Consider the following 15,999-nt stretch of genomic DNA (forward strand, 5'->3'; position numbering starts at 1 on the left):
TGGACGAATGGGTAAGAAAGTTGTGGTATATATACACAGTGGAATATTACTCAGTTATTAAAAAGAACACATTTGAGTCAGTTCTAATGAGGTGGATGAAACTGGAGCCTAATATACAGAGTGAAGTAAGTCAGAAAGAAAGACACCAATACAGTATATTAACGCATATATATGGAATTTAGAAAGATGGTAACAATGACCCTATGTGCGAGACAGCAAAAGAGACACAGATATAAAGAACAGCCTTTGGAATCTGTGGGAGAAGGCGAGGGTGGGATGATTTGAGAGAATAGCATTGAAACATGTATACTACCATATGTGAAATAGATCACCAGTCCAAGTTCAATGCATGAAACAGGGCACTCAAAGCCAGTGCACTGGGACAACCCAGAGGGATGGGATGGGGAGGGAGGTGGGAGGGGGGCTCAGGATGGGGACACATGTACACCCGTGGTTGATTCGTGTCAATGTATGGCAAAAACCACTACACTATTGTAATTAGCCTCCAATTAAAATGAATTAATTAAAAAAACCTGCTCTACCACTTAAGGCATGAGTCTGAGCAGGCTCTTCAACTAAGCCTATTTCACCATTTTTTAAAAGGGATATGAGAGAATGGCTTATTACAATGGTTGGCATACACAAAACACACAAAACTGTTATTATTATTATTGCTCTTATTATTACAGGAAAAGACTCAATACTGTAAATCTATCTATTCTTCCCAAAAATTATTCACAAATTTAGTGTCATTATACTTCAATTTTTAATGAATTTTTTGATAAACTGATTTTAAATTCTGTTTGAAAAATAGATATGTGGAGGAAAAAAGAGAATTCTGAAGGAGAATATGAGAAACTCATGACCAGTCATCAAAACACAGTAGAATACCACAATTAAACATCTGTAATGGTGCACAGGTGACTAAATAAATGAATAGTACAGAAGGTCAAGAAATAGACTTCTATAGAATGATAATTTAAGATAGGATAAATATACCATGTACCTCCGATGAACGTGGGGACTCACAGATCATTCATTAACTTGCATTGGCTTTTCACTTGGGAACAAAAGTATAAACTCTTTCTGTCGTTTTAGGCTAGTGGAAGCCTTTCTAGAGGGATGACATGAGGCTGAAATGTTATGAAACTCAAAAAAATTTTATGGGCTACGGGATATATAGCTAAAGGAACTGAAAGCAGAGACCTGGAACCAATATCTCTATACCCACGCCCACAGCAGCACTATTGACAATAGCTAAAAAGTGAAAGTAAACATCAATCAACAGATAAAGGCATAAACAAAATGTGGACTATCATTCAGCCTTGAGAAGAAAAAAACTGACAGATGCTACAAGAGGGATGAACCCTGAGAATTCTATGCAGAGAGAAATAGGTCAGTTACAAAAAGACAAATACTGCATGATTCTACTTGTATGAGGTTATCTATTCATAGACAAAGAAAGCAGAACGGTGATAACCAGGGACTAAGGGGAAGGGGAAGTGGGAAATGGTTGTTTAATGGGTATAATTTCACTTTTGAAAGATGACAAAAAGTTCTGAGACTGGTTGCACAACAATATCAATGTACGTTGAACTACAATAGCTAAAAATGATCAAGACAATAAATTTCATGTTTACTTCAATAAAATTAAAAAAAGAGAGACAAAAAAAGTATGGAATTTTTTCAGAGCCTTACAAAGTATTCCTAAAAAAGAAAATGAGTAGTAGTCACGAAAACTTTGGAATGATAATAAACGGAAACTGGCCCAGCCATATACTAAATATATTGCAAAATTATAATAATTAAAACAGTGTCGTAATGAGACTAATCAATTCTGTATGGGCAAGAATTCAGTATTATGATAAAGATGACATCACAGTTTGGTGAGGAGAGACTTTTATTTCAAATAATGTGGGGTCAGTTAGTTAATTTTTGAGTTTTCATTTCATGGGTAAGGGACTATCACAGTCAAATACTAAATACATTCCAGATAAATAGAAACAAAACTGTTTTACACATATCTTGTTTCCCTTTATTATTGCTTTGCCTTTCTCATAGTTTAATACTCTGAATATTCATTGGGCTGATGCTGAAGTTGAAGCTCCAATACTTTGGCCATCTGATGCAAAGAGCAGACTCAGGGGAAAAGATGGTGATGCTGGGAAAGACTGAAGGCAAAAGGAGAAGAGGGAGGCAGAGGATGAGATGGTTAGATAGCATCCTCAATTCAACGAACATGAATTTGAGCAAACTCTGGGAGACAGTGAAGGACCGGGAAGCCTGGTGTGCTGCAGTCCATGGGGTGGCAGAGTCAAACCACTTAGCGACTGAACAACGACGATAATATTATTTTGGCAGTCTTCTCTTTATATTCTAACAACCAACTGGGTGATACAGGAACAATAATAGTGCTTTCGAATTTAAATATCTTACAGAAAATCTTGACAGTCAACAAATGGAAAGTGTAACTTAAGAAAAACCTGTTTAACAAAAGAATTCACCTAAAATAGTAGGCTCTCCCTGGTATTTAAAAGTAATTTATAAGTTTCACTAAATTCTATTTGGTTAACTTTACCCCTCATCACGTGACCTTGGGGTTGGTATACACGGAACCACTGTACTTCGAAGAGTCTGTAGTCATTAACATGCTTGGACCCTTCATATCTGAGTATTTGTCATCATAAAAAGCTTCCAAACTTTACTTTTTTAATACATTTGACTCTTTAACAACATGGGAATACCTGAAATGTAGACTTTGTTTTCTCCAATAAATAGAGTCAGCCTTTGAATCCACAGTTTCTGCATCTGTGCACGGGGATGGCCAGCTACGGGATTTGAGCATCTGCAGACTTTGGCATCTGGGGTGGGGCCTGGAACCAATTCCCCCAAGGATACTGGGGGATGAATGAACATCAGATTTTCCATTCTAAGTTACCAGGTTAGCATTTACTCCATGGCAAGCCAAAGGAGTGCTGAAAGGGAACACTGAACAGTTTGGGGTTTACAAAATGTCTCTCACAGATGGTGTGGTAGGCAGAACGACTTCTTAAGATGTCTAGATCCTGGTCTACAGAACCTGTGAATATGCTGTATTACACGACAAAGGGACCTTCAGAAGTAAAGTTATAGACTTCAAGAGAGATATTCCCCTGGAATACCCTCGTGGGTCTCATCTACCTGGGTCTCCTGCATTGCAGGCAGATTCTTTATCATCTGAACCATCAGGGAAGCCCTCAAGACAGATACTCCCCTGGAATATCCTTCTAGGTCTCATCTATATATAAAAGCCCATAAAAGCAGAGAACTTCCTCTGCATGCACGTGGAATCAATGTGGCAGAAGGGGAGGCCAGAGCCCTCTAAAGTGTGGCAAGGACTCAGTGCATTATTGCCGGTTTGAAGATGAAGGATGCAAGTGAGGAATGCAAGAGACTTTAAGCATCTGAGAGAAGCCTGGCTGACACAGCAGCAGGGAATGGGACCTCGGCCCTACAACTGCAGGCCACTGAATTTTCATCACACTCTTAACAGGCTGGGCAGATCTGTCCCTGCAGCCTAGGCCAGCTGACAACCTGCTTTCAAACCTTGTGAGACCGAAAGCAGAGGAACCAGCCCAGTCCACCCGAACATCTGACCTACGTGAATGTGAGAGAATAAATCTGCACTGTCGTAAACCACTAAGTTTGGGGCAATTTATTATTGAGGGAATATAAAACGAACATATAGAGGCACTGGATTCTTTTACATACTAAACCAAAAAAAAGAAAGGAAGAAAAAAGAAGAGCAGATACTGTTAGGGATAACACAAGAGGGCAGACTTATGACTGTCCTTTTTTTTTTTTTTTTAAAGTTAGACCTGTGGGTCACTGTTTTTAGAACAAGTGGTAGGAGAGTCACTGGTCCAAGAAGCATACTTGGTGTAAGAAAATTAAGACTAGTTCCTATTAACTTAAGACTAGTTCCTATTAATCAGATACTGACAATGTTTTTGGAGGGATTATCTTCCAAGGAGTGACTAACACCCAAGTTCAAAAGAATAAACCAGTAAAGAACATTTCTTCAGTGTAGTTCCACAGTGTTTAAAACAACCTCCCTCCCCCTGAAAGAAGCTATGCCAAAGAACAATAATGGATATTTTTTCCTATCCTATTCCCCTTCGTGGTCACCCAATTCCAACAATAAAGCTACAATCCTACAATAAACTAAGTAAAAGTACAGGGAAAAAACCCCCAGAAACAGGCATTTGACACAGGAGAAGAGGGATCAGATGACTTTCTCATGCCATTTAAGAACTGGCCCCATTTCTAATAAAACTGCCTAGTTAAAATCCCGTTCATTTAGTAAATATTACTTACAGAACACCTTCTAGTGACAGGCCCTGTTCTAAACACTGGTGACAGTACAATGCTACCAAGTGACTCCCCTTCACGGATCACTGCCCTGCTGTGGCAAAAGGACTTGCGTTACTCGATGAAGCCAGGAGCCATGCCATGCAGGGCACCCAAGATGGACGGGTCCTAACGAAGAGTTCAGACAAAACGTAATCCACTGGAGGAGGGAATGGCAAACCACTCCAGTATACTGCCATTAGAGCCTCATGAACTGCATAAAGGGACAAAAAGATATGACACCAAAGGATGAGTCCCCCAGATCTGAAGGTGTCCAATATGCTACTAGGGAAGAGTGGAAGAGAACTACTAATAGCCCAGAGAGAAAGAAGCGGCGGGGCCAAAGTGGAAACGATGCTCAGTTATGGATGTGTCTGGTGATGAAAATAAAATCCGATGCTGCAAAAAAGGGTATTGCACAGGAACCTGGAATGTTAGGTCCATGAATCAGGATAAATTAGACGTGGCAAGCGGAGATGGTAAGAAAAAACATCGACATCTTTAGTTCACATCAGTGAACTAAAATGGACAGGAATGGGTGAATTTAATTCAGATGATCACTGTATCTACTACTGTGGACAAGAATCCCATAGAAGAAATGGAGTAGCCCTTATAATCAACAAAAGAGTCTGAAATGCAGTACTTGGGTGCCACCTCAAAAATGACAGAATGATCTTGGTTCGTTTTCAAGACAAGCCATTCAACATTACAGCAATCAAGTCTATGCCCCTGCCACTCATGCCGAAGAAGCTGAAGTTGATCAGTTCTATGAAGACCCAGAAGACTTCCTAAAACTAACACCAAAAAAGATGTTCTATTCAACGGGGATTGGAATGCAAAAGTAGGAAGTCAAAAGATATCAGAAGTAACAGGCAAGTTTGGCCTTGGAGAACAAAATGAAGCAGGGTAAAGGCTAACTGAATTTTGCCAAGAAAATGTATTGGTCATAGAAAATACCCTTTTTCAACAACACAAGAGACAACTTTACACATGGACACCACCAAATGGCCAATACTGAAATCAAATTGATTACATTCTTTGTAGCTAAAGATGGAGAAACTGTATACAGTCAGCACAAACAAGACTTGGAGCTGACTGTGCCTCGGATCATCAGCTTCTCATAGCAAAATTCAGGCCTAAAGAAAGCAGGGAAAACCACTACGTCAGCCAGGTATGACTTAGATGAGATCCCCTATGAATATGCAGTGATGGTTAACGAACAGATTCAAGGGATTCGCTCTTGCAGACAGAGTGCCTGAAGAGCTGTGGACGGAGGTCCGTAATACTGTACAGGAGGCAGCAGACAAAACCATCCAGAGAAAGAGAAAAGCAGAAGGCAAAGTGGTTCTCTGAGAAGGCTTGAGCAATAGCCAAAGAAATAAGAGAAATGAAAAGCAAGGGAGAAAGGGAAAGGTATATTCAACTCAACACAGAGTTCCAAAGAACAGCACGGAGAGACAAGAAGGGCTTCTTCAATGAACAATGTATGAAACTAGAAGAAAACAGCAGAAGGGGAAAGACTAGAGATCTCTTCAGGAAAACTGGAGATATTAAGGGAACACTGTGCCCAAAGATGGGCACGATAAAGGACATAAACGGTAGAGACCATGTTTGTTTAATCTATATGCTAAGAAATGCCACGCTGGATGAGTTACAAGCTGGAGTCAAAACAGGAGGGAGAAACATCAACAAACTCGATATGAGGAGGATACCACCTGAAAGGCAGAGAGCGAAGAGAACTAAAGAGCCTCTTGATGAGGGTGAAGGAGGAGAGTGAAAGTGCCGGCTTAAAACTAAATATTAAGAAAACTAAGATCATGACATCTGGCCCCATTACTGCATGGCAAATAGAAGGGGAAAAGGTGGAAGTAGTCACAGATTTCCTCTCGTTGGGCTCTAAAAATCACTGCAGATGGTGACTGCAGCCCTGGTGTCAGAAGACACTTTCTTCCTGGCAGGAAAGCTATGACAAAGCTAAACAGTGTGTTAAAAAGCAGAGACATTACTCTGTCGACAAAGGTCCGTATGTCAAGGCAATGGCCTTCCCAGTGGTCACCTAAGGTTGTGAGACTGGACCGTAAAGAAGGCTGAGTGCCGAAGAATTGATGCCTTTGAACTGTGGTGCTGGAGAACACGCCTGAGAGTCCCTTGGACACAAGGATATCAAACCAGTCAATCTTAAGGGAAATCAACTCTGAATACTCACTGGAAGGACTCATGCTGAAGCTGAAACTCCATTGTTTTGGTCATCTGATGCAAAAAGCTGACACATTGGAAAAGTCTATGGTGCTGGGAAAGCTTGAGGGCAGAAGGAGAAGAGGGCATCAGAGGATGAGATGGCTGGATGGCATCACCGATGCAATGGACATGAACTTGGGCAAATTTCAGGAGATGGTGAGGGACAGAGAGGCCTGGCGTGCTGCAGCCCATGGGGATGCAAAGAGTCAGACACAACTGGGTGACCGAACAACAACAATCAAGTAACTTGCAGTCTAGTGGGATGGGCAGAATGATAACACATGCAGTTATTGAGACATGTAGAAAGTACAACTAGGGCCCAGAAGTTAAGGCAAGTCTCATGAGTAAAGGCTAAGCTACAGTCAGAAGGAACAGGGGTTGTATTAACAGCTGAGCAATGTTGGAATTGGACACTCCAGACAGAAGGATCAGCATGTGTGAAAGATACTGGTTACAGTATAGCCTATTTGGATAACTTAAAAATCTCATTGTGTGAGCATAAAGAGTGAATATTAGGTGGAGGGGTGGTAGCAGGTGACTGGTAGGAAAGGTTTTTTTAAATAGTCAGGTGCACCAAAAAAGGCGTTAGTTATTAGACTTTATCTTCCAGGTGAATTTTAGGCAGAGGAATGGCACCAATCATTTATGTTTCAGGAAGACTACTTTGGTCACAGAAGGGAAGACGGACTAAAATGAAGTAACATTTGAGATTGAAACTCATAAGAAGTCTATTATAGAAGCAGAGATAATGAGGGCCTGAACTTGAGAAGCAGTAGTGGAAATGGGGGTAAGATAACTAATTTAAAAAATATTCAGAAAGTGAAGTCTGTGATAGACATCACAGGCTCCCAGCTACCCGCCTACTCACAACTCACCACAAAGGCTGGAAAAGCCACACACCTTCCTTCTCAGCTTCATCACAGTCACTGCGAGCCAACTCTGGACAGTCTCTCAGGAAAGGAAAGTGGCTCTGGCAAAGTCTTTCTCTTCTGTTATTAAAAGGAGAGGTGCAGGTGGAGAACGGTCCCGCTCACCTGTCTTCGCAGCTCAGTGAAGGAGGACGCGGGGGCCTGACAGTCACGTTACAATGACACGGGGACAATGCAGGAAGAAAAGCCAACGTGCCGAGGACAGTTGAGTGAAAAGACGAAAACGTCTTGGTCCTTGCTGACTTGGCTGAGCTGCTCAACTAACACAGGGACTGTTTAATCTCTGGATTAAGGATCCTTTCAGTTTAAGCCACTGATCGTCAAGCTCTCTCTTACTTCCAGATAAAATCAACCAAACTAAGAGACAGGAAGGGTTTGAAGGGTTTGTAATAAAAAGGAATTTAAGTTTTACTCCCAATGAACAGAAGAAGGTGCTACTTATTGAGATAAAATTACAACACAAGCAATGTGTGTGCGCGCGCCCACGGGAGCATGTAGGAGGGAGGGTTGGGTAGAGAAAGGGTGAGGGGCCTGAGGTCAGGAAAGGAGAAAAGGAAAAATGTTTGTTCCTGGACATGTTGATTTAAAGAAACTATGGAATCACTTAGATTTAAAGTATATTCAGGTGAGTCTGAAACTCTTTCAAGAAGAGTGAATTAGATTTACAGATGTGCAGGAAGTCAGATCCTGTCATACCTGCATGGCCTCACACTCTTGGAGAAGTACAATGGGGTGAGGAGAATCAAAAGAATGGAGTCCAGACAAAAACTTCTCCATCTGAAGACTCCTAGAAAGTGTCTGTGACTCTGAAGATGTGCAGATACTATTTAAAAATCAGGAAGAAAATTGTTTATAGGATGAAATCTATAAACATCATATTACTGCATATTTTTGGTTTCTAAAAATTCATTTAGCAGCACAAAATCTGAATCTATGACAAAGGAAGACCTTGTGTACAAGTGACTATGCCAGAGACTGGCCCAGCAATTGAAACTAATCTGAATCACTTGCTTTACTATGTATGCCAATAAATTAGCAATATGTGAATAACCTCATTCCCAAAATATATGTGACAGAGTTATGGAAGAAAAGAAATGATCAGCAGCTCCCAATCTACTGAACAGGAAAAACACAGTCAACTAGAGCAGGCAACAGTCTCACAGAGAAAGAGGAACAAGCATACACTGCAAGAGATCCCTATGAACAGCGACTGTAAGCACAAATCAAAGGCTGATTTTCATGTTTACAAAGTCTAGACTAGATAGACAGCTGATGTACCCGGCCTGTTCTGACAGACCACAGCAATCCTCATCAAAGACATTTATGATGAATAGGAAGTACTACCAAAGATAAAAGGAATTTGCCCTTGACATCAAGCAAAGATGCTTCAAAAACCAAAACTGACTTGAGAAAAATGAGTATAATAGCTACAAATTTATACCTCAATCCACTGGTCTTGATTCTAAAACATAACTCCGACCACACTGCTCTTCACCTCGAAAACTTTAAATGGTTCCCCCTGGCTCACAGACCATCCCCTCAGCCCCAAACTAATAAAAATTCTAGCCAAACTGAAAGTTTTGTCTCCTTTCATGCATCCTACACTCTAGCTACACTGGATTTTCCAAATCCAACCTGTGCTTTCCTTCTCCTGCCAGTCTGTTTGTGCTGACTGTTCCTTGCCTGCGGAAATCCTCCCCATTCTTCAGGGTTTTCCCCTTTATTTTTCAGCATTCCATGATCCTACAAGAGCACTGTCTTCTTGACATCTTGTTCTGCTCTTATCAAAACCATGGCATTGTTCTGAATTGTTACCACTAGTGTACCTCCCCTATGACACTCTAAATTCCTTAAAGAAGAAAGCATAATTAATTCATCTTTGTGACTTCTACAGGGTCCTAACTAAATAACTGTAGGTTGCTGAGTCAGTGACATAAGACACTTACAGACCAAAAGCCCTCAGGAGAACATATAAACTCAAGTTTATTAGAAGTCTAGTAACTCAGCTATTTATCATTTCTGATCAACATTCACGTGCTCCTCCTGTTGACAGCAAAGAGCAACATATAAGAAATAAACCCAGGAACAATTCAGTAGAAAAAATAATGAAACAGACTGTGGTCTGGAAATTCTAGATCCTACTTGTAGCTCTCTGGGCAGGTACCCTTTTCTCTATTTACTTTGTAACTACCTACTTCAGAAAAGCTATATGAAGAATAATTGTTATCTGGTTAACATTTTAGAGATCTTTCAGAACTAGTTAACATTTTAAAGATCTTTCAGAACACTCCTCCCTTCAAAACATACTGGTTTGAGAATCATCTCTAGCTGTCCCTACGTTTACGACATAGCAGTGATTTGTTATTCATAGACTACCTAAAGTGTAAAGAAGCCCATTGTAAGCCAAAGAATGTATCTCCAGTTTTATTAAAAAAGCAAAATGCTCTCTTCCTCTACTTTCACAGATTTCTTTTAGGCAATGAAACTGGCCCTCTGGCCACTGCATAATCCTAATTTATATAGGGGTTTAACAATCTAGAAGAAAACGTATACTGTACTCTCAAGAACAGAATATATCTTGAGGAATGGTATGTAACAATCTGCATGAATAAATAAGAAACCAAATTCAGATCACTGACGGGGGAACCAGGCAGAAACAGTAAAAGGGCAATAAAATTCTTGAAAAACAAAGGCTTCCGCAGCTATCCACAAAAAGTTTAAATCTAGAGAACTATTTCTTAACCAGTGACACAGGCCAAAAACTTTACAAAGTACCAAGCTCTTTTAAAATCTCTGGTTCTGATTATTCCTCTCTGGAACTTTTCCCTATCATACTCCATTTTTCTCAATATGCTAACCTATCTCCTTTCACCTCCAAGTTTATATGCAAACTCAATGGAGTACTCCCCTCAGGTCCCAAGCAGTCTCTATGGCCTTCTCACATAATTCCCAGACTGAGGCATAGGAATTCCTTCCTACCCAAGAGGTTACAGTGTAAATTTAAAAACTTAAAAAACAATACAAGGGAACACAAAGTTTAGATCTATGAGTGAGAACCACGACTCCCGACCTCCCGTATTTTGGCTCTTCATCTTTAAGCCAACAAAAACAATGCTGGGGACTTTTTCACTTGTCAATCCACTTACGAAATTTTAACCATCCCAAGTGGTGATGACCTCTCATAAAACAAAAACTAATCGACCAAAAGCAAACAAACCCAAGCATGCATCTAACTGCAACAGTAACTGCGTACCGGTTATTTCAATGGCGATTATAACGCAAACCAACGTTTGGACTCATTTCTGTATGCTCGCAGTACCCCAAAAGTTCGATGACACAACAAACTCGTCCTTCTCGCCCCTCTCCTGCGGCCACGTCAGATACCTGTTGCATCACCTGGAAAGAGGTCTCCAGAATCTAGGAAAGGAGTACCACCACGAACCCCTAAATAATTCAGATGGGCTATTTTCTGGATAAATTTTAATTTAGCCTCATTCATTTTAATGAGGTTGCCTTGGAGGCTAAGGTGTGTTGGCTCCTGTTCACCTTTAAAGAGACTCTAGCACTGGCGTCGACAAGCGGTGACTTTCCGGACTTGGAGGGGCTTGGGAGTTTTTGAAGACGGGCTGCTCTGGCAGAGCGAGCAATTGGGGTGGGAGAAGCGGGGCTGCTCCGGGGTTCCGGTGATGGAGCGGGAAGTCCGACCCGCGACCCAAGCTTCGCGGAAAGGACACTGCTCGTCGGCCAAAAGGTCGGGCCCAGCCCAGGGTCCGAGCCAAGTCGGGGCACGAGGGAGGTTCGAGGCGAACCGAGTCTTGGCCAAAGCCCCGGGGCAGACCGGGAAAAGCTAAGAAGCGCGGAGACGTTTGCAGGGATTAAAAAAATAATACTCCCCTCCCCCAACCCCGGTGAACCAAGTGGGAGGCGGCGACGCCAGGCTGGAAACGCGAGGGGCCGGGTCCGAACCCATCAGAGAGAGAATGCCGGCCGGGGCCGGGCTCGGGCGCCGGCGCCGTACTCACCATGTCGTACACGTTGAGCACCACTAACTGGTTAGCCCCCATCCTCCTCCCGGCGGCCGCCGCCTCGCGCTCCAGCCGCTCCGTTCCGCGGGGCCGAAACCGTTCTCACCCACGCGGACACCTCAGGGGGCCGGAGCCGGGCCCTAACCGCACAGCCCGGCCGGCGGGAGCCAGGGCGGAAGCATCGGGAAGCTAGTCGCTCCCGGGCGCCGCCGACAGGACCCTCTGCGCCTACGGGGCCGGACCGCAGGCGGCCGCTCCGGCTCAGGCACCTCCCCCCGCGGCAGACACGTGGGGGAAGGCGGGGCCCGAACAAGGGGCGGGCGCCGGGCTCCCGGGGGCGGGGCCGGCCGGGGCTGGGCCCGCCTGCGCTCTAGCCTCCACTGCCGCACTCGCACCTAAGATGGCGCAGCCTTGGTGCTTTTCCGCCTTGGGGGAGCGCGTTCCGAGAAAGACTACAATTCCCAGCATGCAATGAGGAAGCGCAGAGGCGGAGTCCTAACTGCGGTCCTTCCTTGCGGTGCATTTCCAGCTGTCGACTACAGTTCCCAGCATGCTGCGGGGGCAGGGTCCTGCTGGCCAGGCCTAGCCCGGAGACTACAGCTCCCAGCATGCAGTGCTTGCGGTGTGCGCCCTAGCCTTGCCGTCCGTCCTTGTGGGCCGTGAGGTTGTCCATCTGCTTTTTCTATCCGTTACTGCTGTGATTGGTTTCTGTCGCGTTGAGCTCGATGAAGCCTCACGAATGTGGCAAAAGCCCACATTGATGACCCTGTTTTCCAAGTCCCATCTCACTATTATTTTTTATTTTGCAAGGGGAGAAAAATAGACGAAGGTGGGTTACTGGCAGGAGAAGGGGTATAACATGCATCCAGTTAATTCTCAATGTGGAATTTTACATTTTGTGAAACTATCCTGCTGAGATGGGAAGACAGCTCATAGATTAGCACAACCCTGGGACACAGTACATGCTTTTGCATTCATTCAAAAATTATTTGTTGTGTACCTGCCCTTTGCCAGGCAGTGATGTAGGCCCTGGGGAGTATGGAGTAAACGATAAGGAGGAGGAGCAAAATATGCTTTATAGAGAGTTAAAATAGGATGAAGTGATTGAGAGTAATCTTAAATTGGCTGCAGTGGGAAGGTCTCCGTAAGCTGTTGAGGTTTAAGCTCAGAGTTTAGTTCAGTTGCTCAGTCCTGTCCAACTCTTTGGGACCCTATGGACTGCAGCACACCAGGCTTCCCTCCCTATCCATCACCAACTCCTGGAGCTTACTCAACTCATGTCCATCCAATCGGTGGTGCCATCCAACCATTTCATCCTCTGTTGTCCCCTTCTCCTCCTGCCTTCAACTGTTCCCAGCATTAGGGTCTTTTCCAATGAATCAGTTCTTCACATCAGGTGGCCAAAGTATTGGAGCTTCAGCTTCAGCATCAGTGCTTCCAATGAATATTCAGGACTGATTTCCTTTAGGATTGACTGGATCTCCTTGCAGTCCGAGGGACTCTCAAGAGTCTTCTCCAACACCACAGTTCAAAAGCATCAATTCTTTGGTGCTCAGCTTTCTTTATAGTCCAACTCTCACATCCATACATGACCACTGGAAAAACCGTAGCTTTGACTAGACTGACCTTTATTGGCAAAGTATGTCTCTGCTTTTTAATATGCTATCTAGGTTGGTCATAGTTTTTCTTCCAAGGAGCAAGCATCTTTTAATTTCATGGCTGCAGTCACCACCTGCAGTGATTTTGGAGCCCAAGAGAATAAAATCTCTCACTATTTCCATTATTTCCCCATCTATTTGCCATGAAGTGATGGGACTGGATGCCATAATCTTTGTTTTCTGAATGTTGAGTTTTAAGCCAACTTTTTCACTCTCTTTCATCAAGAGGTTCTTTAGTTACTCTTTGCTTTCTGCCATAAGGGTGGTATCATACGCATATCTGAGCTTATTGATACTTCTGCTGGCAATCTTGATTCCAGCTTGTGCTTCATCCAGGCGAGCGTTTCTCATGATGTACTCTGCATATAAGTTGAATAAACAGGGTGACAATATGCAGCCTTGACATATTCCTGTCCCGATTTGGAACCAGTCTATTGTTCCATGTCCAGTTCTAATTGTTGCTTCTCGACCCGCATACAGATATCTCAGGAGGCAGGTCAGGTGGTCTGGTATTCCCATCTCTTTCAGAATTTTCCACAGTTTGTTGTGATCCACACAGTCAAAGGCTTTGGCATAGTCAATAAAGCAGAAATAGATGTTTTTCTCGATGATCCAACAGATGTTGGCAATTTGATCTCTGGTTCCTCTGCCTTTTCTAAATCCAGCTGAACATCTGGAAGTTCACAGTTCACGTACTGTTGAAGCCTGGCTTGGAGAATTTTGAGCATTACTTTACTAGCGTGTGAGATGAGTGAAATTGTGTGGTAGTTTGAACATTCTTTGACATTGCCTTTCTTTGGGATTGGGATGAAAATGGATCTTTTCCAGTCTTATGGCCACTGCTGAGTTTTCCCAATTTGCTGGCATATTGAGTGCAGCACTTTCACAGCATCATCTTTTAGGATTTGAAACAGCTCAACTGGAATTCCACCACCTCCACTAGCTTTGTTCATAGTGATGCTTCCAAAGGCCCACTTGACTTCACATTCCAGGATGTCTGGCTCTAGGTGGGTGAGCACATCATTATGGTTATTTGGGTCATGAAGATCTTTTTTGTATAGTTCTTTTGTGTATTCTTGCCACCTCTTCTTAATATCTTCTGCTTCTGTTAGGTCCATACCATTTCTGTCCTTTATTGTGCCCATCTTTGCATGAAATGATTCCTTGGTATCTCTCATTTTCTTGAAGAGATGTCTAGTCTTTCCCATTATATTGTTTTCCTCTATTTCTTTGCATTGATCACTGAGGAAGCCTTTCATATCTCTTCTTGCTATTCTTTGGAACTCTGCATTCAAATGGGTATATTTTTCCTTTTCTCCTTTGCCTTCGCTTCTCTTTTTTTCTCAGCTATTTGTAAGGCTTCCTCAGACAACCATTTTGCCTTTTTGCATTTTTTTTTCTTGGGGATGATCTTGATCTCTGCCTCCTGTACAATGTCATGAACCTCTGTCCATAGTTTTTCAGGCACTCCGTCTATCAGATCTAATCCCTTGAATCTATTTGTCACTTCCACTGTATGATCATAAGGGATTTGATTTAGGTCATACCTGAATGGTCTAGTGGTTTTTCCTACTTTCTTCAATTTAAGTATGAATTTGGCAATAAGGAATTCATGATCGGAGCCACAGTCAGCTCCCAGTCTTGTTTTTGCTGACTGTATAGAGCTTCTCTATCTTTGGCTGCAAAGAATATAATCAATCTGATTTCGGTATTGGCCATCTGTATATCACCATGGTCAATACCGAAATCAGATTGATTAAGCTCAGATCTGAATGACAAGAAGTCAGCCCTACAAATATCAGGAGACAAAGGGAACAGCAAAACTAATTGTTTCAACCAATTAGGAAGCTATTCCACAAGTGCATGCCAAAAGGTGGCTTGGATATTGGGGGTAGTGAGGAACATCTAAGAAATTAATTTTGAATATTTTGGAAGTAGAGTATACAGGACTTGCTAATGGATTGGATGTTAAGTTTGTTAGAATACTCTAGGATAACTTCTAGATTTTGACTTCAAAAATTGTGTGGATGATGGTGCCATTTATAAGATATGATAATTGGGAAGAGGGAAATCAAGACTTGAGGTTTGGTCATTTTAAGTTGGAGATGCCTTTTAGGCATCCATGATGTCAAGTACCAAAGTACACTTGTATGTAAAAAGAGAGAAATTGATAGTGTAGGAGAGGGGGGTTTCCATGGGTGAGGTAAGAAGGGGAAGAGATCCAATGCATAAATGAGGGGTTGGCCTTTAGTAGGAGCAATGCTTTATCTGTACTGACAGCATATAAGGTGCATATGATGGTACAGAAGGTATAGAAGACAAATGAGGGCAGTTCTTTTCTGATTTGTTTTGATTTTCTCAATGAATAAGAGGCAAGATGATCACTGGAGAGTTGGGGAGGGGTGGATTATAGGGAATTTGGAGAGAGAGAAGGTATTAAATAGGGAATACAAATATACTAGGGAAATAGTGTTGAATTGCCAGGCAGTGTTGAGTGATAGTGGATGCTGTGTGCATTACTGTCCTCAGGTTGTGGCAAAGTTCCCAAATTCTTTTTTGGTGTACCCAGCTGCTTTGTTTCTCTTCCTCACTGTGGCCTTCCTCTCCTTCTAACCCAGTTGAACAAACTACAGGTGTGGGGAGAGGCAGGCAGGCGCTCTTCATTAAGCACATCATAACACCTCTTACTGAGGGCTCAAACTACTGGTTCCTTTCACCTCTTACTCGAAACACTCCCTTTGCCCTTTGTGAGCTGAGCTA

At 42.7% G+C, this 15,999-nt stretch overlaps 1 protein-coding gene across 1 annotated transcript in view; it reads right to left on the reverse strand.

Moving 5' to 3' along the window:
- Positions 1 to 11,845, reverse strand: part of DESI2 (desumoylating isopeptidase 2) — a 45,156-nt gene extending 33,311 nt beyond the window's left edge. The window contains exon 1 of the mRNA XM_061160219.1: positions 11,579 to 11,845. Coding sequence (XP_061016202.1) covers positions 11,579 to 11,620 — 42 coding nt within the window. The 5' untranslated portion in view covers positions 11,621 to 11,845. The remainder of the gene's footprint in view (positions 1 to 11,578) is intronic.
- Between the last annotated feature and the right edge of the window lie 4,154 nt (positions 11,846 to 15,999).

The sequence above is a fragment of the Dama dama genome, chromosome 14, assembly GCF_033118175.1.
Source record: "Dama dama isolate Ldn47 chromosome 14, ASM3311817v1, whole genome shotgun sequence".
Classification (NCBI taxonomy): Eukaryota; Metazoa; Chordata; class Mammalia; order Artiodactyla; family Cervidae; genus Dama; species Dama dama.